We start from the raw sequence: 22727 nt of genomic DNA, 5'->3' as shown, positions 1-22727 counted from the left end.
CATGTCGCTAATCCTCAACAACCGGATTTAACATCCCTATCTCCGACAGACCATCAATCTTCTTTGTCTTCACTTCTCTCTGCAGAAACACCTTCAACTTCCGTCACGCTGCTAGCACTCAACTCATGATCACGATTGATCAAGCAGGCTAGTTCCGTCAAGTCGTCGTGTTTCGTTGTCGCAGCTGCCAACAATTCACTCATTGGTTCCTCCATCCGCTCCAAGTTCACGAGCGTTTGCGTCGCGACCAGATGCGTGTTCAACATACCTTCCAACGTCTCCTCCATTATCCTCGCGGTAACTGGGTCGTTCAGCCGCGCCGTTATTATGCGTTTTCTCTCAGCCTCATCGCGACCTTGGAGGTCAGCGCCGGCGAACTTTACCGTTCGAGATAGAACCAGATTGTGAGTCGTCTTCATATCTTGAACCTTATCTGCAGTTGCTTCCAGAGTAGCCTCCATATCCGGGAAGTGCTTTTCGAGTTTGTCTTTCAGGGTATCATAGTCGTCTGCCTGAGTACATTTGCCAAAGATGTCCTTCCAGGGCGGAGTATCTGGATCGTTCTCCCTTTCAGCGTGTGGCTGCGCCGATTGGAGCACAGCTAACTTCAACAACTCGTCAAGTCCGACCTTTCTTAATTCATTCCGTGCGCGTTGGATCCTAGTCATCAATTTCTGCCTTGTTCTTTCTGCCAATCTCTTGTTGGACACTCTCCATTTAGTCGTGCATCGTCTTACTTCATCCTGATTGTTATCTCGCTCTGCGTCCTCTCTCTGGCTTTTATACGAACGTCTCTGCTTCTCACGATTGAAGCGATTCTTCAGTTGCTCCTGTCCATTCAATGCCTTGAAGATAAGGTACATGCAATCGTCTTTGTTCGCAACCTCAAACTCTTGCTGTTCAACGTGGGCCAACATGATGACAAGCATGTCAAATGGGTTCTGGTTCCTGAAGTTTCTGGTCTCCGGTCGGTATTCATGGATGGCTTTCAGTAAACGCCGTCGAGAAGGTTCCAGAATTCCATTCTGGCCAGTCTTGTCATCGTGGTTGCTATTCTTATCGTCGCTCACAATCGCCAGGACCCTGTCAACAACATTAATCCTCTCCACTAAAGCAGCGGTGAACGCCTGGCGTGTCGTGAGATCGTCATTGTGGCTGTCAGCAATGCGCTTGTTCCAGGCGAGCAGTACTTTCAACACGTCGGCTTCTGACTCTTCAGCTTTTGGTGCTAGTGGTTCCGAACGTAATGGGGCAAGCAGATCTTCGAAGATTTTGTCACGTGGGCCGTTCCCAGTCTTGATCCGCTCGAGGATTGTGGTATCCATGCGTAGCTCATCAGCATGTAGTTCCGCTGTTATTTCTCGGTACCAGTCCCAATTCGAATCTTCGTCAGCATTCAAAAACGGCCCACGTTCTTCCAGACATAGCTCATCAAGTCTAGCTAGGACATCTTCGAGCTCGATTTCTTGCACCAGGCGTTCCTCATCAAATCGATCTGGCAAGAGTTCTGTTCCGTCCCTTTCCCAAGTAAAGTCCTCATCCAAGTGTCTATCTTCGGAGTCATCAGTGTTTGGATTAGCCTGATGCGACCGTTCGCGCAAGCGCAACTGCGCTAAAGCTTTTGACCCACGCAAAGTTCTTGCACTTATGATTGGTGTTTTGGTACCACTGATGACTTCATCATACGCTTCCTGGCGGTTTAACATTTCGATCAAGATAATACTGTCGGAGGTTTCGCTTGCCCAATACCGTGGTTATGGACTAGATACTGAGGCTTTGAACATCACATTTGCCATATTCAATGCAATAGGTATGTGGAATGCCAGAGTCGTGAAATATTGTGCTTTCATGTCAATAGCACAGCAGTCATTGGTTAGGTCGCGACTGCCTACCAAAATACTGCATCACCAAGATACGTCGGATTGGCGAGCTCCAGTAATTTTGGTTTTCTACACCGACCATAGAGCGCAATTCTACCAAGGCATGACTTAGTCGCATCCACGGTTCAGCATAGAGGTAATGTATATTAGCGGACGTCACCATGTTCATTTCTTCATCCCATACAAAGCGCTTCACACTTCAATCCAGACAGCGTCTTCGTGGCACTATACTTGTCACAAAGCCTTTCACGCTACCTTTCACACACCTGTTCACATCACCTTTTACAAACTACCACCCAAAGACGCTGCAGCTGATACTACAATGGCACTCTCCCTAATAGTCCACGCACCCTTCGATATCATACGGCCAAGACAGCCAAGACAGCTACCCAACGAGTTTGAGCTCTCTATCCTGCCATCGGAATTGCATGTAGTCCCCATACCGTTCCCAGCTGCTCACCCTTCAAGAGCAACCTCACCAATGTCGTCCTCAGCCGCCTCGATCGCCTCCACAAACAAGACCCCAGCACACTCGGTATTATCTTACCGTACGTCAGACGCTTCCACTTCGACAAGCTCCAGACCCACGTCATCGGCTTCAACGGACTCCATCTCGTCCCTTTCGACTACACCTGCGCAAAGTGTAGTCTTCAAACCAAATCCAAAGGTCAAAAGTATGGACGCAGGACGGAAAAATACCAATCTCGAAGTACACAACGTTTTCTTACCACGTGCACCCGTTTTGCGACCTCTGGAATCTCCTATGTTGGGTTTGACGAACATGATCCCCGAATTAAGGTTGGATCTGATTGTCTCCACGCCCATGTCATTGCCTGAGACGCCGGTGCTGCGACCGTGGAGTGATGGGGATGGGTTGAAGGCGATTCCGAAATTGAACTTGGATCTTTAGGAACCTCTTCTTCGAGCAGTCGGTCTGGACCGGATTGGAGTTGGGTTGGAATTTTTGTTACACGCTATATGTTGGCACACCGACGCATATTTTCCATAGAATAAAGTAGAACGAACATGAAACCTCACTCGACACTTATCTATCGATGCCTGTGTCAAGCATCTGTATGAGTGCGGCTTCTAGTTTGTGGGTGAATTTAAACCCTTTGCAGTCTTTCAGGTATGCGTTTGATGCTTGTAGAAGATGTGATAGTAGCCTTGCAGATGCCTGACATCTCCATAACTGTCAATATTTAGAGGCTTTCAATCCCTAAGAAGCATGGCCAGTCACTCGAGTCGCAATCTAATAAATAATGCTTGTTATAGGTGATATAGTCGGTCAGCGTTCGGCTACTATAGCCCAAGAATATGATATTTTTGATACAAGTTCCATTCGAAGACGACCAACTGTTCGTCCTCGGCCGATGGATAGTTTTACCCCAGCCCTTGGGGATATGATGCAAGTAAGGTATCGCACAAATTCTGATCCTCATCAGCCCCACAGGCCTCCCGTTAAACGCCAACGCTGATAATGCAAATAATACAAAGCCTAAGCTCTTACTCCAGAAGGAGGTAAAGATTTGTTGACCTCGGGCTTTGTGTCTTTTTCCGTGTTCTTAAGACGCGCCAAGATGACCGTGAGCGTCTTCTTCTCTTTTCCATCATTATCTAGCACGTGAATCAAATCACGGAGCTGGATCCCAGCCCCCGTCTCATTTTGCTCGATTGCGTCGCCGAACTTGCGCTTCCTGCCCAGGAGAGCCTTTTCAGGCGCTTGGACTGCAGGTGTAGCGGTGCCGCTACCACCTGTCGTAACTGCCGGTCGTGGTGTCGAAGCACCTGACGCTGGACCACCGCCTCCACCAGTCATCCAGGAGTACTTCTTCTTCTTGCCGCCAAGCGCCATACTGGCAGTTTCATTGGCTTTGCCGAACACAACAACATCTGACTGGCTTTGCTTCTTGGCGAATGCTAGGGCCTTCTTTGTGACAGGTTCTGGCAGGGGTATGGGAGCAGCTGGTGTATCTGCGGAGGAAGCTGAGGCACCTGCTTGACGCTTTGCACGCTTGCGAAGCCGCTCCTGCTCCCACTTGTAATCATCCTGAACGCGCTTTGTGAGCGCCTGAGCAACATGGTTGACGTTTTGGTACGTTCGCTGAGGAGTTGGCGGTGCTTCGCTGGGAGGGGTTGGCAGCCGTCCTGCATTGGGAACACCTAAACCAGTTAGCAATTATATGGGGAAAGACCACTTAAGACATACCCTTGCTTGCTGTCGCTGTAGGGCTGACAGCGCTGTCCGGTGCCTCCCACGGCGTCTTCAGGACGTTGACTGGCGGAACCATCTTCTCCTGTGCATTCTCTCCTACAATGGCAAGGTCAAGCATCTGGGGTGGAATAATGCCATGAGAAGTGTTCTGACGGCCTTGACACAAAGCGAAAGAGTCTTCGACCACGGTACGTATGCGCTCCTCGGCAGCCAGGGAAATTAATGTTAGAATTTCAACAAGCGGAGCGTTCTGGTTTAGTAGACTGGCAGCCTCCAGACCTACAATTTGCTCGCCATTAGCACCAGCTTGAGTAGTACGTGTGATCTCTTGCTGGCCTTTGTCTGGAATTTTATCAAACAGACCATCTACATTTATCTGAATACCGTGCTCGTACCCACGCTTTGCGATGCGATGCCTGAGAACGCTCGCTTGTAGAAACGGGTCGTTGAGTGGCTGTTGGGCAGACTCGTTCAGAATTCTAGCGGCTTGTTCGTGTTTCCTGATGAATTCGGCTTCGTGCTGCTCCTTGGTCATTTCCTGACTGAGCGCACCAGTCCCCTGGAACGCGCCATGGCTTGACTGCTGGCTCCAGTTGTTGAAGCTAGTGTGCGGTGATGCTGTAGAGCCTGATGCCTGCGAGTTGAAGCTCCTGTAATTGTGCAACAAGTTGTCCTCTTCGGCGCGCAGGTCGATACCAGATCCGGTAAGAACATCGCTGATGTTGTTGACATCCAGATCGCGCGCATTCGCCTTCTCCAGCTCTGAATTATCTGCAGTCTTGCTATACGGGACCTTGGGTGGCGGCATAGAGCCCTGGAGCGCTGGCTGTTGTCCATTCGGATGCTGGTACGGCTGGGGCTGGTGGAATGGCGGAGGCTGCATCGCGGCAGGCGATGTGGGCAGTGAATGGTAGCCGGGCGTCTGCGGGGATGCGGTATACGGCGAGGGCGGAAACGAGGGAGCACCAGGCATACCAAAAGGTGACTGGTATGGTGCGGGTGATGGCGGATTCGGGGACAGGCGCTGACGCTTATTGGGAGGGATGCCACTTCCCATGGTCGGGGACAAGGCGGTCGGGGACTGCTGGTAGTGTTGCGGTGAAAAGGCGCGCTGCTGTTGGTGGTGATTCAGGTTCTGCGTTTGCACGGGCGGCGGAGGCTGCTGGCCCGGCGGAGGGTACTGGTTGTAGTTGGGGTAGGCCATGACGGGCAGCTCGTCCCCTGCGGGGAGTTGCGCAGGTGAAGGTGATTTATCGGCGCGTCATCCGGCGGCGGTGAGTTTCGGGTCGATAGCGCTTGCTTCCGCACGTGTTTTTCGGCAGTCGCGATGGGTCGAGTCGGTGGGCGCGTGGGTAATGTTCTTGTCGCGGTCGATGAAGCGGAAGTTGAATCTGGAATGACGAGCACGGACGGGGTCTTGGCAGTCGCGCGCCAGACAAAGAGAGCCGCAATGGTCGTCCAACGTGCACTCCACTCTCACTCGGCGCTGCTGCACTTTGTCTCGCACCCTCGCATTGTCCAATCGAGGCGTTGAATACTCTTGCGATACTAATCCGCGACTAACGAGATAGGTCCGGTCGCTGCTCGTGGCTACTTTACGCGTTCTTCGCCGGCTACAATTCACGCACCCGATAGCTTCACCTCCGTCACCCGTATAACGCGTATCGGTCCGTCATACCTCAACCTGCACAATCATGGCGTCGAAGAGAAAGGCAACTGCCATGGCGCCCGAAGATGAAGACCCAATAGATCCGTCCGACGAGCTCATGTTCCTCTGCTTAGGAGGCGGTAATGAGGTCGGTCGGTCGTGTCATATCATTCAGTACAAGGGCAAGACGGTCATGGTGCGCATACAGGACTCGAATCTTCTCTGGCGACCATGCTAATGCCGAACAGCTTGATGCCGGTATGCATCCCGCACACGAAGGCTTGTCGGCAATGCCATTCTACGATGACTTCGATCTTAGCACTGTAGACGTGCTACTAATTTCACAGTATGTATACGCACGTCTTGCTTGCCATGGTAGTTGGGGTTCGGCGCATCACTGGAGTCGGACCATGAGCGCGCAAAGGGCACTCGCAGTTCAGCGACTTGTATATCACTATGAATGGAATATTATTTGCTTCCTCTCCGCTCGACTTCGATGATGTGCCCCTCCCTGGTTCCCACCAATGTATCTACCACCTTGGGCGCCTCTTCCTGACTCCTTCCTGGGTCTCCTGACCGTCCAGTATGCTGACATCCGGCTAGTTTTCACGTCGACCATGCTGCTTCCTTGCCCTACGTGCTTGCGAAGACGAATTTCAAGGGCCGCGTATTCATGACACATCCGACCAAAGCCATCTACAAGTGGCTTATCCAAGACTCCGTTCGTGTCGGAAACATGTCGAGCAATTCTGAGACCAAGATCCAAATGTACACTGAGGCGGACCATCTCAATACCTATCCCATGATCGAATCGATCGACTTCTACACTACACATACCGTCGCTGGTGTACGAATCACACCATATCCTGCCGGCCACGTACTCGGAGCAGCCATGTTTCTTATGGAGATTGCAGGCTTGAAGATATTGTTCACTGGTGACTACTCGCGAGAGGACGACCGGCATTTAGTATCAGCGTCGGTACCACCGGGCGTAAAGATCGATGTCCTTATCACCGAGTCGACGTTTGGTATCTCGATGCACACGCCACGTGTCGAGCGAGAAGCACAACTCATGAAAGCTATCACCGATGTCCTCAACCGCGGCGGCCGAGCTCTTCTTCCAGTATTCGCTCTGGGGCGAGCCCAGGAACTTCTTCTCATTCTGGACGAATACTGGAGTAAGCATCCAGAGGTCCAGAAAATACCCATCTACTACAACTCCAGCTTAGCACGGAAGTGTATGCAGGTCTACCAAACCTACGTGTCGGCCATGAACGACAACATCAAACGCCTCTTCGCCGAGCGCATGGCCGAGGCGGAAGCTGCTGGAGATACTGGACGACGTGGAGCCTGGGACTTCAAGTTTGTCCGCTCACTCAAGAGTCTCGAGCGTTTCGACGACCTGGGTGGATGTGTCATGCTTGCTTCGCCAGGTATGATGCAGTCCGGAACATCGCGTGAGCTGCTTGAGCGATGGGCACCTGACCCAAGGAACGGTGTCATCATCACCGGTTACTCTGTTGAGGGCACAATGGCGAAGCAGATTGTCCACGAGCCAGATCAAATTCCTGCCATCATGACCCGAGCGAGTAACTCAGCACGACGACCAGGTCAAAGAGAGAATGAGCAGACCATGATTCCCCGGCGATGCACAGTCCAGGAGTACAGTTTCGCGGCGCATGTCGATGGAAAAGAGAACATGGAGTTTGTGCAGGAAGTTGCTGCTCCTGTTGTTGTAAGTTCAGCTCACCTTGCATATTCACGGTGAAGAAGCTTGTACTCACCAAAGGCTAGATTCTTGTTCACGGCGAGAAGGGTAACATGACTCGTCTAAAGTCTAAACTCCTTTCCTTCAACGCTCAGAAAGCCGTCCCCACGAAAATTTACTCCCCAGCCAACTGTGAGGAACTCCGCATTCCTTTCAAAACCGATAAGATCGCCAAGGTAGTGGGAAAGTTGGCCTCTATCGCTCCACCTCTGCCTCGCTCCCTGACTCCGAACGGCGACGAAAGTATAAGTGCTGCAGAAGACCAAGAAGGCGAGAAGGTGGATATGATTAGTGGAGTTCTCGTCCAAAATGACTTCAAGATTTCGCTCATGGCACCCGAAGATCTGAAGGAATACGCAGGTCTAACCACAACGACCATTTTATGTCGTCAGCATCTCACTCTGTCGGCTGCTGGAGTCGATCTAATACGATGGGCGCTCGAAGGAACCTTTGGTGCTATCAAAGAGAGCAGTCTCACCGACGCTGCCGTTGACGGTAAGATGAACGGCAACGGCACGACTCACGATGAGGAGGCAGATGAAGAAGTCAGCCGAACAGAAACAAAGTTCACGGTAATGGACTGCGTGAATGTCCTCATCAAGAACGGAGGAAGAGTAGAAGTAGAATGGGAAGGCAACGTAATCAACGACGGTATCGCCGACGCCGTTCTTGCAGTTCTCTTCACCGTCGAGTCTTCTCCAGCAGCTGTTCGACGTAAGTCACATCCCCCAATCCAGCCTAGCACTCCGATCAGACCTCATACTAACACACATCATCTAGAATCTTCAAAACAACACTCTCATACCCATGCATCCCCACCCAAAGAAGAAGAGGAAGACGAAATACTCACCACAAAACTGACCCACCGCTTCAAGAAGCCTCATCCTCACCGCACAACAGACCCTTCCACCCGTCTGGCCCGCCTCTTCCTCTTCCTAGAAGCTCAGTTCGGCGAAGAAGCAGTCCGGCCCATTACTCTCCCTCGCAACAGCACTACAACCGCTACTGCGAACGGCACTCCGGCAGCCAACCCTGATTCAATGGATACCTCAACTCCAGATGATGCCAAGTCACAAGAGCCCTTTAGTGTTGCTGCTCTCCCGCTTCCCATTGCACCAGACGACCAGTTGTCCGCAGAAGACAAAGCAGAGCTCAAACGTCTACACAACCTAGGTATACCTGTTCCTGGTGTCGAGATTAAGTTTGACAAGTGGGTGGCGAAGGTTTGGTTGGAGGATTTGGATGTGGAGTGCGCGAATAATGCGCTTAGGGCGAGGGTCAAGGCTGTGGTTGAGAGGGGGGTTGAGACGGTTAGTGGATTGTGGCGGTAGACGGAGTCGGACGAGGAAAAAGAAGCAGGCTCAGAAAGTATACAGGAGAAGGGAATGATGACTGAGTGAACTTTGCTTCGAGATCTAATCTAGGGCGACGATCTTCTTCTATTTTCTACATCGAGTTGAACAAGTTATGTGGTGTTTCTACCTGCAATGAACGAGGTCGATGATAATATGAGAATTTTCACTTTCAAAGCTCATGTTCCTATATCTACACTGTGGCGCTTGAGAAGCAAGCCTAGCACTGGGAGTAACAATATGCTTGCGTATCCTATCTTTCTCACATATGTGTGGTACCATTGACTCTTCATTTACATCTAAACGATTCGCTGTCACTCTAGCGTGTTAATCGCAAAAGGTAGTTTAGAACGACTACAGGGACGAAGCGTACGCTGAAGTGTCCGGGCGGGTTCCTGTCTGTAGAGAGAAGGGCACTTCACCGAGAGAAGACCTGGATGCACTGTTCGAGGGAATGTGGAGATCCGAAAGTGCTTAAAGTGCCCAAGCTCGAGAAGTTGAGGAAGTTAGATACCATACCGGAGAAGTCACATTGCAGGAACGGCACTCGGCTCGATATCAGAACACGGTGTCAAAAAGCATTCATCATTTTCTCGTTGAGTCACGGACTATGTTGCATGGATGCTGTGTACGGTTCGCTCCCTGTGATGGTTGCCTCGAAGACTCAACGAAAGCGAACTGGTGCCTATCCCTGTAGGACAATTACCGCTGCCGACACTACCGGTAGATGTGGGCAAAGAAATTCTTTCGTTAGGTCGAATGAACCCCTTCGGTACTTGGTACACAGAGCGCTTGCAAGTCCATCCGCTATTTTAGGCCTGAAACGCGTTCCTGAATTTCCAGGCATTGTCGCGTCGCGGGTCCAAGTTTCGGAACTGTGGCGGTGCGATGGCCCTTCCTCCCTAGAAGCACTGATCTTGCTGGCGAACCTTGTTGCGTTGAAGGAAAGCTCAGGCAAGTCCGCTATCCAGAAAACTTTTTGGATGTGTAAGATTGCTGCCGACAGGTATTTTGCGATAATTGACCAAGGTGAGCCGCATGCCGCGATGTCTGCCTTGCCGGCTCGGCGGCTTTCTTGAGGGTCAAGCCTCAGCGCTAAACCCACATGCCCCCCTCGCTCCAGCCACAATCGTCACGACGCATTGGTCTCTCAACTACGCGGATCCATGCCATGGCAGATAGCTACCCCCCAGCCATCTGATGGGGGGCCGCGATAGACTACTGCGCACTTGCTGCGGAAGGCCTTGGGCGCCTGTTGCAGTTGCCTTGTACACTTTCTCTATCCTGTTCTGTGACTGTGACTGCTCCGACTGCTAATCTTCTTTGTACTGTGCTGTGTGATACGTGTCGCAGCCAGCCTCTTACTGATAAGGGCAAACAGGTTCTTGATGATATAGGTTACGGTAGCTTCTTAGGTTGTGCTTTGAGGAAATCGGACGCTCTTTTGGCAGCACTGAAGGGATATTTGAGAAAAAGACGGTATCGTGACTTTGGAGGTTCGTCATGGAGGTATGCAGGCAGCTTAACCTTCCCACCTGATGTCGAATCAACTAACCTTCCTGCAGGACACTATTAGATTACATGGCGACTCTCCAGCACTCACGCGAAGCACATCGCCCACACAACATGCATCACCAAGCTCCTCAGACTCGTCAGCGACGATAAAACCACTACCCACGATACCACACATGCCCCCTCCCTACGCAGACCAAGAGCCGTACCGTGATGATCCCCCAACACCCACAGAAGGCATATCCTCGACGCGTCATCAACTCATTTCACCCACATATGACCCGCACTCTCAGCACAGTCTGGTGTACCAACCATACACAGACACCTCACCACCTCACACACCAATCGCCGACGACGTACCTCTTGCACATCTCCTCTCCACGCACACGTACGCGCAATCAACGGAGTTCTCGATCCAATCTGACGATGCCTTGTACCCAGCTGATGCACCACCGTCATACGCAATCGCAGTCCGACAATCATATCGCGACACACTCATCCAATACATACCTAGCAGCCAGCACGACTCCCGAATTGCAGAAGACGAGGAAAGCCAACTGGGTATAGACGCGACAAGACCAGATGATGTGCGGTATTCGGTCGAGAGAATCGTCGCCATGTTCGTTGTTGCGCTGCTCTTGTTGGTAGTGTCAGGGGTGCTTGCTTGGCTTGCACTGGGGAACATGGGATGACAGTAGAAGTGAGGGACGTTGTCTGCGATTGAGGAAACGGAAGGAGTTGGACATGAATATGATACACACGCGAACTGTTTTCGCGACTACTTTGGATATGATGGTAGTACAAATTCGGGCATGGGAGTTTTGCATTGGAAATAAGGATTTTGGATAATTCGAAGCAATGTTTGGCATAGCATCTAAGATGACATCATGTAAAGACCCTTTGGCTTCACTCTTGTGAAGACGTGCAGTGAAGTATAAAGAGATGGCTGGTAACATATGCCTCACAACCAATTGCACGCTAGGATGGCAATTGCAGAAAGCGAAAGCGACGTCTTCGGAACACAGACTTGCATCAGATCGTCATACAGAATTCCCTGACAGCGTTATGCTGCCCTGCCTTAATATTAAGACTCAGTCCACCGTAATGAACGCTAACATACCACAGCCAAACAAATCGTGTTCCAATATTAGACACCAGCCTTATGGACCCTGGAGTGGAGCTCCCCAGTTTGGTGGGTCCGTATGGGCATCGGGACAAAGAAACGCGAAGATGGGAAAGCGAAGATACAGACCGCTTGGAGAGATGAAGCTTTGTGTTCTTGTACAACTTGCAGCCCATTGCTCGCATAGGGAAACGTAGGCGAACGTGCAACCTGAGGCATCGAGAGTGCTGATGTGAGCAGTATGCAGCAGAGACCCACCCAGGCTCGGGCTCGTAAGACGGTAGGATTGTTGACGGGACCGTCAGGCCGCCAGAGGGAAATGGCATCCTTCGTAATGGAAAACTCCCCTTGTCGTCCTATCCAGCACGTGGTGACTCCCATAAAGCATGCTCCCGGGATACAGTACGGCAGGAACCGGGGTACCGCTGAGGACGCTGAACAGGCGGGATGTTGTGTTTGACAGCTCGACGTGGCTGGTTCTGAGCGATTCAATTAGTGTGTGGCGTCGCCGTAGCGGTCCAGGATGTTGACCGGCGGAGGATGACCCGCTATTGTGTACAATTCACCCCGCCGCGTCAATTTCGCCAGCAAGCGCCGTGGTCAGGAACGAGCAACTCAGTGATCGCGCGCTTTGTATCTGCCGTGTCAAGCTTCGAGGATACAAAGCCCGTCACTAAGCACTCTCAGCCAATTCCTCGGGGACTGCGCCGCACCCCCAGCCGGCGGGCTTTCCCTCACACAGCCTTGCAGCTTGCTCCGTTTGGACAGTGCCCAGCTTGCTGTCAGCCGCAGCAGCACCTCTCCCAAATATCCTTGATCGCACCCCACCCGCTGATTCTCAGCCCTCTCCCTCTCTCAGTCTCATGAATTCCATGAACACCCGTTTCAAGAACCTAGTGGGTTCGAAACGAAAGAGTTCCTCACACAACCCCTCGCCCACTCCCCAGAGCAATCCCGCCCCCACAGGCACCCAACGACCAACCTCGCTGTCCCCCCAGGCCTCGTCGAGCAGCTCGTCGCTCCCCATGAATCCTCAAAACCCGCTGGGCCGCCCGCCCTCGTACACATACGCCCCTCCTGGCGGACTCGGTGCGCCGCAACAACAGCACGGCCGACCCGCGAGCCCTCTACCGCCCATCAACACGGGCGCGCCTGGCTACCCTCCCCAGCAGACGCCCATGGGCTACCCGCCGCAGGGTGGTCCGCCTGGCTACCCTCCCCAAGGGCCGCCTGGACAATACGGCCAGGGCTACGGTGCACCTCCGCCTGGAGCTCCTGCCCCTCATGGTGCGCCCACATCATACAACAGGCCCTCGGGCATGGCAGAAGTAGCCGGCGAAGGTCGTTCCAAGGCTCAGCTCATTGTTGGCATCGACTTTGTGAGTAGCCTCAGGCATCACGAGGCGCAGCAACTAACCACCCCAAACAGGGCACTACCTTCTCAGGCGTCGCATTCGCCTTTGCTACCAACACCGAGGCCAAGGAAGACATCATCACCGAATGGCCTGGCGCCGGTAACCAGACAAAGCAGAAGGTGCGACCCACATGACCACATCGACGTGACAGGACTAATGCGCCGCAGATTCCCACCGTCCTCTACTACGACCAGTACCAGAAAGTAGTAGGATGGGGCCCTGACATCGCCGATGCTTTGGCCCCCACGGGCTACCCCAAGCCTGGTGTGCAAAAGGTCGAGTGGTTCAAGCTGCAGCTTATGCTGTCCGGAAACACATACATCGACCCCATCAACCTTCCACCGCTACCTCCTGGCAAGTCCGAGATCGATGTCGCCGCCGACTACCTCTTCCACCTGCGCCAGGCAATGCGCAACCAGCTGCAAAAGACGCTTGGTGAGGTTTTCAACCGAGAGGAGCGCAACATCAGATACTACCTCACGGTACCTGCCATCTGGAACGATGCTGGAAAGGCTGCAACGCGCGCGGCTGCCATTCAGGCTGGTTTCTTGCGGGACGAAAACGACAACAGATTGACACTCATCACCGAACCCGAAGCCGCCGCCATGTTCTGTTCAAAGACTGGTCTGCTCAACCTCAAGATACACGACGCCGTTCTCATCGTCGATTGTGGTGGTGGAACCGTCGATTTGATTGCCTACGAAGTCGAAGAAGAGCAGCCCTTCTCCGTCGCCGAGTGCACAGCTGGATCCGGAGACTCGTGCGGTTCCACTGCGCTCAATCGCAACTTCAGCAACATTCTCCGAGCCAAGATCAGGAAGATGAAACTCCCAGATGGTTCCAAAACCGCCGGCAAGGTGTATGCCAAGTGTATCATGGATTTTGAGAATAGGATAAAAGCCGATTTCCGAAACAATGGTCAGAAATGGGCCGTCGACGTTGGTATCGAGGCAGAGTTCCCCGAGGCTGGCATCGAAGAAGGGTATATGACTTTCACGAACGAGGAGATTCTGCAGTGCTTTGAGCCGGTCGTGAACCGTATCCTTGAGCTTGTCAGGAATCAGATCATCGCCATTCAGGCACAGAACCGGTCATTGCAGGTGAGCAACACGAGATTGAAGCTTTTTACATCCAGTACTAATCAGCACAGAACGTCTTGGTTGTCGGTGGTTTTGGAGCCTCTGAATACCTCTTCCAACAAATCAAACTCCACGTCCCACCTCAGTTTCAATCAAAGGTCGTCCGTCCCATGGACTCTGTCGCCGCCATCGTCAAGGGAGCCGTCACAGCAGGTATCACCGAGCGTATCGTCACACACCGTGTTGCACGTAGGCATTACCTCATGGCAACTCTCCAACCCTTCAAAGAGGGCCACCACCCCGAACAATACCGAGTCCCATCTCTTGACGGCAAGGATCGCTGCAAGTACACACGCCAAATCTTTGTGCAAAAGGGACAAAGAGTCAAGATCGGCGAGCCGGTTAAAGTCTCGTTCTTCAGACAAGTTGCACCCGGCGCTACACTTATGTACGAGGATATACTCTATGCGTGTGATGACGATGTTTGCCCAGAATACACCAAAGACCCTCGTAAGTTGAGAGAGATTATCCAACGAAGAAAACATCTTGCTAACGGCCAAGTAGGTATCAAGGAAGTTGTCACACTCACTTCTGATCTCTCACGAAAGAATCTCGAAAAGGATTTTGAACGCATGGACACGCCCCAAGGTACTTTTTACCGTGTCTACTTTGACATTTACCTTACTCTCGATGGCTCGGAGTTCAATGCCGAGCTGGTTTGCCAGGGCGAGGTCATGGGCAGGTGTACTGCGCGATTCAGGTAGAGTGTGGGTTGGTAATGCGTGGAACGCCCGTAAAAGTTTACCCGACTGGTTTGCTAATCTGATGGAGAGACCATATTTTTGGACATCTTATCTAAATATCGGCAGGATGTATGGGCTAGATGGGGACACGATTGCGACTCTTTGTTCTGCGCGGATCCTCATCTTCTTGTTGACTTTCTTTTACGATCTGGTTGAGAGCGTCGACGATGTTATCTATACAAGCATACCCCTCAAACGTTTCAATGGCAAAATTCTTCTAATTGTTACACACTAATCTATCCAATATGAGTTCGAGCGCAGTATATCAAAGGTCCTCGCCCGATTGAACTGCGAAGCCTTTCCTAAACTCTGCCGAAATGAGTGTCGCGCACCCTCTAGAGAGCTTTGGCGGTAGCCATTGTCCGACCTAGTTGTATAAGAATTTGACGGTAGGGTCTCGGTGTCGCTGGTCAGCGAGGGAGTGCTGGTGCCAAAGTGATCCCCATCAAAGTCTGCAAAGAGGGATTGGTCAATGGAAGAGTCGGAGTCACTTTCTGAATGAGTATCAACCGGAGACATGACATCGGGTACTGACGGTACCGCGTACTCGTAGTATCCAAGGCTTGGACGGTTTTCTTCTGAGAAAGAACGTACAGGTGAACTACAGACCGACGCTCCACGGATTACCGGTGATTCCGGATCTAAAGCATCTGAATATGCGTAATGGTCGTCTCCATCGGTTCTTTCTCCAGCATTGGTGTGGTTTTCGTAGGCATAGTCACCTTCATGCGTAGATGAACCTACCGAGAACCTTGAATCGATTGACAATCGACGCTCAACTTTAACAGTCTCGGAACCACTATCTGATATGGAAAAGCGGTAGCTTGCTGGAACTACCTCTGTGATGATGTAGTCATCCAACGAGAATCGTCGAGATGCTGGAATGGCTTCTGGGATGCCATCGGAAACGTCATCTGGTACGCTGGCTTCAGTTGCTGGGTAGCCTGAAGATTGCGAAACCGAACTAGCACTTTCCAGAGAGAATCTCCGAGATGCAGAAACAGCTTCTGGAATGTCCTTTGAAACGTGGTCTGACATACCAAAATCAGTTGCTGCGTAGTTTCGGCGACTTGTCGATAGCGAAGTCAAAGCTGGGCCTGAAGTGGTCTTCAAAACACCGAGATCTTGCCACAGAAGGTACTCATTACGCTGAATGAGGGGCGGCAAACCTGGCTTATCAGCCATGGAAAGCACATCCTTTGTACCACGCAGAGGTGGAGGACGAGGTTCGTTTGCGGCCTCGTTAGTGTGCGTATGCCTTTGAGGACGATTCACCGAGGCAGCATCGTGACGCTGATACTTACAGACCTTCTTTATTGATGTCACTGGTAGCTTTGTTCGTTGCTGTGGTCCTGGAAAGGGAGAGTCTGGACGCTTTGGATGGTACAGGGATTGTTTAGGAGGGGCTTCAAAGATAGTAGTACCTTTAGTACTCTGCCTCCGCGATTGCTTGGTTAGTGGTCGTTTCTTTGTTATCGGAGCATGACCAGTCTGTTGCACTGCAACTGGTGCTGACAGATCGTACTCATCGGCTTCACTACCAGGGCAATATCCAAGATTTGTATACTTCTGAGCGCGTGACTTTAGTCTTGGTCGACGATTGGTTCGGTACCGCACAGCGTTACAACGCTGAAGTTTTACTGTAACCTGAGGAGAAAGCTGCGATGTAGAAACATCCCCTAGCGTTTCATCACCACATGGCTTAGGCAGTCGGTTCTTTGCAGCTGGTACGTCATCAATAGGTGTCGGCAGCAGCGCTGGTCTGAATCGTACCGCTCTACGAGCTTGTGCAAAGAAGGTAGAGACAGCGTTGGCCACTTTTGGTATGCAAAACTGCTCGTTCTGTTTCTTGTCAGGCTCTACACCACGACTTCCAGTATACTCTTCAGCTGTCATGGGAGCCATAATCATACTATCGAGCGAAGGCCGGGGTTGCTGGGCAGAGTCCTGACGAGGCACTGTCATCTCCATGTCCAGTCCCTCACGAAACATGGAGACGCCGGTAGGGTACTGAGCATACCTTGGCTGAGGGCGAGGATACACACGCACAAACTGGCTTTGTTGATTTTCGGGGACTAGAGCAAGGATAGTCTCGATGTCGTGACAAGCGCAACGGGGGTTCTCTGTATGCTTGTGCGCGCGCATTTCCGCGTATGTCAACATAGCCATGCCCGTGACACTGGGTTTCGGCTCATTCGTCGCGCTATCGAGATTACCCTGAGGCTTCGATTTGTGTGTCTTCGCGAAATCCAGATGTTCCATCACCATGTTTAGTGTTTTGAACTTGTAAAAGCTGGGTGTTGAACGTTTGACGGAACCGTGAGTCGCTAGTTGATAGCTCAGTATCTTTCTATTATGTATTGGCCAAAGAGCGTACTGAGCTGTAAGACTACACGGTTGTCTCTGCTTTGACGGGTATGGATGTGTTCCCTAGGAATATATGGGTGATCTTCCTCTTATCATCCGGGATGATTCCAGCAATGTCTGCGAACATATCCAGTATATTCATGTGAATAGACGTGGCGGTGAAATTGACTTACAATGTCTGACATAGTGAACTGATTGATAAATAACTAGAAACAGTCAGACGAATCCACTCGAGTTGCGTTAGTATATATAGCAGCTGGTATCACACGTAAGCTGGATATATAGTGATAGCATGCAGACATCCTCACTAACTACAGCGTCACACCACGAAGGTAAAAGACTATACAAGTCTGTTAGTGGTTGATGGCCCGATATGTAGAAGCTGAGAGAAGCGTCCGAGATTTTAATAAGAGCAGTTTATATCATATTTGTTGTGGGAGTCTAACAATCAGAGATTGGACATTCTCATGTGGACTCTAGTAATGATATGTGACAATATATACGTAAAACTTTGTACTGTGTCGACACTCTGTGCTGGGAGTGAAACTCATCATTCATCATTCTGCTGTCTCTTGGTCGTCTCATAGCGGTGAGACAAAAGAAAAATCCAGCTCATACATATCGCGATATGTCTTGGACTTGAACAAAGTAGCGACCTCATGAAGAGTGTTACAGGACGAGTGGTATATGGCGAAGAAGGAGACATCTGCATTGCTTCCGAAAGTATCATACAAAAAGCAGGGGTATCATGAACTCTTTCACCGGAACTTAGGCCGGTAGGTTGTCAGCCTTACTGAGCCGTCTGACGCCCTCCGCCTTCCTGTCTTCCGCAAGGATAGAGGCGAATTTACTAGCCTTCCTGATCTGCGGGCCCTTCCAATAGAAAACGTAGATCGGCACCACGACCAGACACGACAAGCATGCCAAAAGAGTGGTGGCATACTCAGACTTCTGGGGACTCGTAGATGCGAGATTGTTGTACAGAGGTGTGGCGTACATAGCCGAGATACCGGCGAGGAAATCACGAGCAAACGCGTTTCCGCCAGTGGCTGAAGCCGAGTATGGACCGTACGCAGCGATCATGTAATCGACGGAAGAGTAGTAGATTGCGAAGTTTGCAAGGCCGACGAGGAACGAAAAGATCATTGGTGCTATCCAATGCGTTTGAGGTGGTCCCATACCTGTACACTATTAGTCGAAGTTCAGGTGACTACATTGGAGGCCAACTTACAGGTCCAAGCAAAGCCAAACAGCCCGATGGGCTCAAACAACGCAAGCAACAGAAGTGGTTTCAAACGCCGCTCTGGCGACATCCAGTCAGGGCCATTCTTCTTGCGTAGGTGATCATCGCGCCAGAACCAAGGCCAGTACAGGAAGTATGTGAAGAAGTAGGAGGCGTTGATTGGAATGAACGCCCAAGCTACCTGCAGCGTACCGAAACCAAAGTTGTTCGGGAAAGTGACGTTGAAAGCCTCCAGGAACGTGAAGATCAGAGCGTCAGAGAAACCGGAGAGGAGCGATAGGAGCAACACGATAGGCTCACGGACGAACATCTCAAATGGTCGGAGCCAGATCTTTCCAGCTTCCTTGAGCGAGATTCGCGGCTTCTTGAGTTCGTTTGGTCCATAAACGTTGGGATCTTCGCCAGTCTCACGACGTCTCTTCGCTTCGCGGTCGATAAGAATGGTAGCTCGGCTCTCCGGCATGAAGAAATGCACTGCTTGGACAGCAACACCAAAGATCAATTGGATCCAGAAGTTCCACTGCCATGTAAGGTATTTTTCGATGGGTCCGCCGATTACACCGCCGATAGACGTTCCGATCGTAGAAGACAATACAATAAAGCATAGAGGCCAGTGCTGAGTCTCTGGTTCGTACATGTCGGCAATAAGACCAAGAGTAACACTACCTCCAGCTGTAGAGAGACCACCCTAAAAACAAACATTAGCGCTGGATGTATTCAAAAGGTGGTAAACTTACAAGAGCTCTGCAGACCACGATGGTGCCGAAGTTCGGGGCAACAGAACAGGGGATTTCCCAGATGTTGATGAGCAGCATACTGAGCTGTAGAATGGGCCATCGACCAAATTCCTCGCTCCATGGCGCCCACAGTTCGCACCCAAAGGAGTAGAAGACCAGATAGATCATCTGTCCAACGCGCGCTGCCTGTGCGCTGATTCCGAAATGTTCAGAGATGGGGTTGACAGCGCTAGGATATACCGACGTGTTGAAGTTCATGGAGATTTGAATTCCAGCAATGGAAGCCAAATACATGGCCTTCTTCCACTTTGGCCAGGAGTATGCGAGCTTATCCCAACACTCCCATTCCCTCAACTCGCGCTTTCCGTCTGGACCGGGTACCATGGAGGGGTGGTGGACTCCTTGAGGATCGACGGGGACGTTGACATCCCATTTCTCCTCGTCGCTGGCCTCAGCTGGTACGCTGGGTCGGCGCTCAGAATCATCTTTCTCGGAAACTGGTCCTGTGCCAGCTCGGGCGGGCGAAGGTTGCCTGGACTCGCGTTCCGTCATCGTAAGGTGGAATGAGGAGAGAAAGCTGGAGATGAGACTTGGGGTGCGGGATAGGGTATTAAGGCCCTCTTGAACCCAATAAAAGTCCACATTTGGCATCCACCTCCAGAATGACGTCTGAGTAGAAAGCTCGCAATGAAGAACGACTCTCCACTCAGAGAGGGTCCTGTCAGGGTGGGATCCATTGTTGTCAACCCTTGGCATAAAATGTCGGCCTAAAATTTATCGTTGGGATCGGGGTGATAGATGCCATCGACGATAGGAATGATACAGTGTGTCTCAGGGTGGGCCTAGCTTGTCAACGTCGCGGTGCTCTTTGGCGGTTGTATCTTGTGGACCCAACTATGTGACGACAAGCTTCGTCCATGCAGCGAAAAACTGTTAGTTACTTTCTTAATCCACTTCTTGCCGACGTGCGCGCACCTCCCGACAGGCGAAACGTCCGTAGATCTGCATGCGGCTGAAGATAAGAATGGGTCGAGTGGGTCCCAAACCCGCAAGTTCTCAGGCAGCTAGTGAGGTCGCCCGGTATTGCTTGAATAGTTTGGCTTTTTTGTGTTCGTATGAAATTGAGCATACTTGCTGAAAAGCTGCTCCGCTTTGCCTGTAAAGGAACACATGGAAAGGTCTTTCAGAAGACGACATACGAGTGCCTAACGGAGTCCCAGTGAGGTAGAGCAAAAAGCTCTTTATCGCCTCCAGGTATGACATGTCAGGATGCGGTCTGTCAATTGATCAACATGCCGTAGTCGTCCGATTGGGGTAAAGACGGAAGAGGCTCTGCGGGCAAGCGGGTGAAAACTTTTAGCTCAACTGCATGACATCACAACGCATGAACGCGAGATCCGCCGCGGTTCGCAACACCAACAGCATTCTTCACGATGCGATCGAGAGGGTCTCGACCTACGCTACATATACTATTTGGCGTAAGTTACCCGAAATTTTCAAACTCACAACATTGCCTCGGGTAAGCTCCAATTTTTCATGCCAACGTGCTGCAGGGTTCACTCCCTGAAATTTGAGACGTATTTTACGCACACAGCTCCCACGTGCACGTCGATTGACATGACATCGCGCACTAGCCTTTCCGAGTATCCCTTACTCGTATCCCCACTAAGTTCGACAGACCGTCTAGACTGTGGAGACAACAGGCAGGACGTCATTGAGCACGAGAATGCTGCCACAACACTACGCCCTCTAGATCGACACGACTACTCAGAAATAACAATTGTTGGACGGAACTGGTCAACAGAATAACTCAAACTCAGAATTAGAGTCGAAATCACTGAAAGAGCGTCGTTCCAACATCAAGGACACAACTGTGACTTATTCACAGCGTATATATGGCTTGAACTAACGTAAGCAGAGAGGCACGGATATATTGCCAAGCAGCGGTGCGTTGAGTTTGTGGTTACTCTCCAGAAGTTCAATAACCTGCGGCTGCTGATAAGAAAAGCATCCTACCTAGGTACTAGAGTTCTATTGGAAATTGGCCTCGCGAAGTAGAGCATGAGGACTAGAAGATGAAGTGAAGAGAATCGCCAACCACATATGAACTCAAAGCGGTCCCTTTCGTCTAAATATCATTGTTTCTAATTGAAAGCAGGGAACATCAAAATTGAACTATAAGCAAGGCCAATAGCTATCTCATTAATTTCCGTGAACTATAAAACAACACGCCCAAATCTGAGTGCAGAACCAGCTCAGTATCATCATCCTAGAATTGGTATCACAGCAAAAAAGCATACATTTCTTCCCTCCATAAATTCACCAACGGCTCCCTTACAAAACACCAACGACAGCAGCAACGACCGCAGCAGCAGCTCCAACGTAGCTCTGCGGGCTGAAACCACCAGCAGCAACGTTAGCAGTGGCCTGAGCAGGAGCACCACTGGCAGAACTACTAGCACCACCTGCAGCACCACCAGAGGTACTATCAGTACCAGAGTTCGCGCCACCACCAGCTGAAGGCGAGGTGGGTGTGTTGCCTGTGGCGCCGCCTGAGCCGGCTGCTTGGCCAGGGGACAGGTTCTCCGTAGCTTGAGCGGCGAGAGCGACAAAGGCAGACATTGTTTTATTGCCGGACGTAGGACTGTACGTATATAGTTAGTGGATGTGTTTGGGAATGCGAGAATAATGACTTACGCGTTGATAGCACCGACCATACCAGCTTGGCAATGCTTGCCCTGAGAGCAGTAGAACCAGACTGGCTTCGCATCTGCGACACGGATGGTGTATGTGAGGACTTGACTTGTAGCAGTAACGGAAGCGTTCGTAGGCATGAAGCCAGAGAAGAAGGCATCGGTTTTGTTGGACATGATGTTTTGGATGGGTGTGCATGGGTTGTCGAAGGTAGATTGAACGACTGAGTGGTTCTGTTTAGGAAATGTTAATTAGGTTCCACTCGAAGAAGAGGAAGTGATGGATCAAGATATGACGTACCTTGGGGTGAAATTGGAACTGAACAAGATCTCCTGGCTGTGCGACAACGTTGGAGGGAGAGAAGGTCAGGCTTCCATTTGGACCTCCGACTTGGACGACGTGTGTCATGACCATGCCTGCCATTGCAGATGGCTGAGATGTCGATACGCTGCCCAACACAGCTGAGGAGAGTGTCGGCTGAGTGGCGGAGGCCATGGATACTGAAGCGGACATGGAAGATTCTTGGGCGCACGCGAGGCCGAAGACGGCGGAGAGGATGGTTGCTCTTGAGAAATACATGTTGACTATTGTATGTGATATTCGTTCGTATGGAAAGCGATTTCGATATTAGGTATGCGATTCGTGTTCTGATGCTCAATGTCTCGTCAAGAGAGTGGATGTGCGACTAGCGCTCGGTTTGGATAGGTGAAAGAATATGAAGCTGGACTAGCCAGTCGTTTATTAAAGATTGTGAAGAGGTAAGTAAAGAAAGATTGATGCAAGGAAAATGCAACACAAAGTGATGAGAAACGTGAGAGATGCGGAGGATAAGAAAAAGAGAAGCCTGAGGTGACGGCTATAGGGCCATCTTAAGGCATGACAGATGTGCAT

The 22727-nt window shown here is 51.1% G+C and overlaps 8 protein-coding genes across 8 annotated transcripts; 3 read left to right on the top strand and 5 right to left on the bottom strand.

The window, feature by feature from the left end:
- Positions 1–53: 53 nt before the first annotated feature.
- Positions 54–1706, bottom strand: J4E82_001590 (uncharacterized protein; the record flags this gene model as incomplete). Its single annotated transcript, XM_051727899.1, has 1 exon — positions 54–1706. The coding sequence occupies one exon, from the start codon at positions 1704–1706 to the stop codon at positions 54–56; it is 1653 nt and encodes a 550-aa protein (XP_051592254.1).
- A 1672-nt stretch (positions 1707–3378) lies between these two features.
- J4E82_001589 (uncharacterized protein) lies at positions 3379–5299 on the bottom strand (the record flags this gene model as incomplete). Its single annotated transcript, XM_051727898.1, has 2 exons — positions 3379–4043; positions 4090–5299. 2 exons carry the CDS (start codon positions 5297–5299, stop codon positions 3379–3381), a joined length of 1875 nt encoding a protein of 624 aa, XP_051592253.1.
- A 490-nt stretch (positions 5300–5789) lies between these two features.
- Positions 5790–8842, top strand: YSH1 (endoribonuclease ysh1; the record flags this gene model as incomplete). The annotated part of the gene is made up of 5 exons (XM_051727897.1): positions 5790–5939; positions 5992–6089; positions 6347–7478; positions 7538–8225; positions 8292–8842. 5 exons carry the CDS (start codon positions 5790–5792, stop codon positions 8840–8842), a joined length of 2619 nt encoding a protein of 872 aa, XP_051592252.1.
- Positions 8843–10366: 1524 nt separating this feature from the next.
- On the top strand, positions 10367–11067 carry J4E82_001587 (uncharacterized protein; the record flags this gene model as incomplete). Its single annotated transcript, XM_051727896.1, has 2 exons — positions 10367–10372; positions 10429–11067. The coding sequence occupies 2 exons, from the start codon at positions 10367–10369 to the stop codon at positions 11065–11067; spliced, it is 645 nt and encodes a 214-aa protein (XP_051592251.1).
- Positions 11068–12361: 1294 nt separating this feature from the next.
- On the top strand, positions 12362–14756 carry J4E82_001586 (uncharacterized protein; the record flags this gene model as incomplete). Its single annotated transcript, XM_051727895.1, has 5 exons — positions 12362–12877; positions 12928–13032; positions 13081–14013; positions 14064–14502; positions 14557–14756. 5 exons carry the CDS (start codon positions 12362–12364, stop codon positions 14754–14756), a joined length of 2193 nt encoding a protein of 730 aa, XP_051592250.1.
- A 270-nt stretch (positions 14757–15026) lies between these two features.
- Positions 15027–17063, bottom strand: J4E82_001585 (uncharacterized protein; the record flags this gene model as incomplete). The annotated part of the gene is made up of 1 exon (XM_051727894.1): positions 15027–17063. The coding sequence occupies one exon, from the start codon at positions 17061–17063 to the stop codon at positions 15027–15029; it is 2037 nt and encodes a 678-aa protein (XP_051592249.1).
- Positions 17064–17930: 867 nt separating this feature from the next.
- Positions 17931–19694, bottom strand: J4E82_001584 (uncharacterized protein; the record flags this gene model as incomplete). Its single annotated transcript, XM_051727893.1, has 3 exons — positions 17931–18343; positions 18394–19093; positions 19143–19694. The coding sequence occupies 3 exons, from the start codon at positions 19692–19694 to the stop codon at positions 17931–17933; spliced, it is 1665 nt and encodes a 554-aa protein (XP_051592248.1).
- Positions 19695–21476: 1782 nt separating this feature from the next.
- On the bottom strand, positions 21477–22349 carry J4E82_001583 (uncharacterized protein; the record flags this gene model as incomplete). Its single annotated transcript, XM_051727892.1, has 3 exons — positions 21477–21786; positions 21840–22069; positions 22137–22349. The coding sequence occupies 3 exons, from the start codon at positions 22347–22349 to the stop codon at positions 21477–21479; spliced, it is 753 nt and encodes a 250-aa protein (XP_051592247.1).
- Positions 22350–22727: the final 378 nt, after the last annotated feature.

Source organism: Alternaria postmessia (assembly GCF_024291825.1).
Source record: "Alternaria postmessia strain BMP 2775 chromosome Unknown scaffold_6, whole genome shotgun sequence".
Classification (NCBI taxonomy): Eukaryota; Fungi; Ascomycota; class Dothideomycetes; order Pleosporales; family Pleosporaceae; genus Alternaria; species Alternaria postmessia.
Note: the sequence above shows the minus strand (reverse complement) of the source record. Positions and strands in the feature narration are given on the sequence as shown.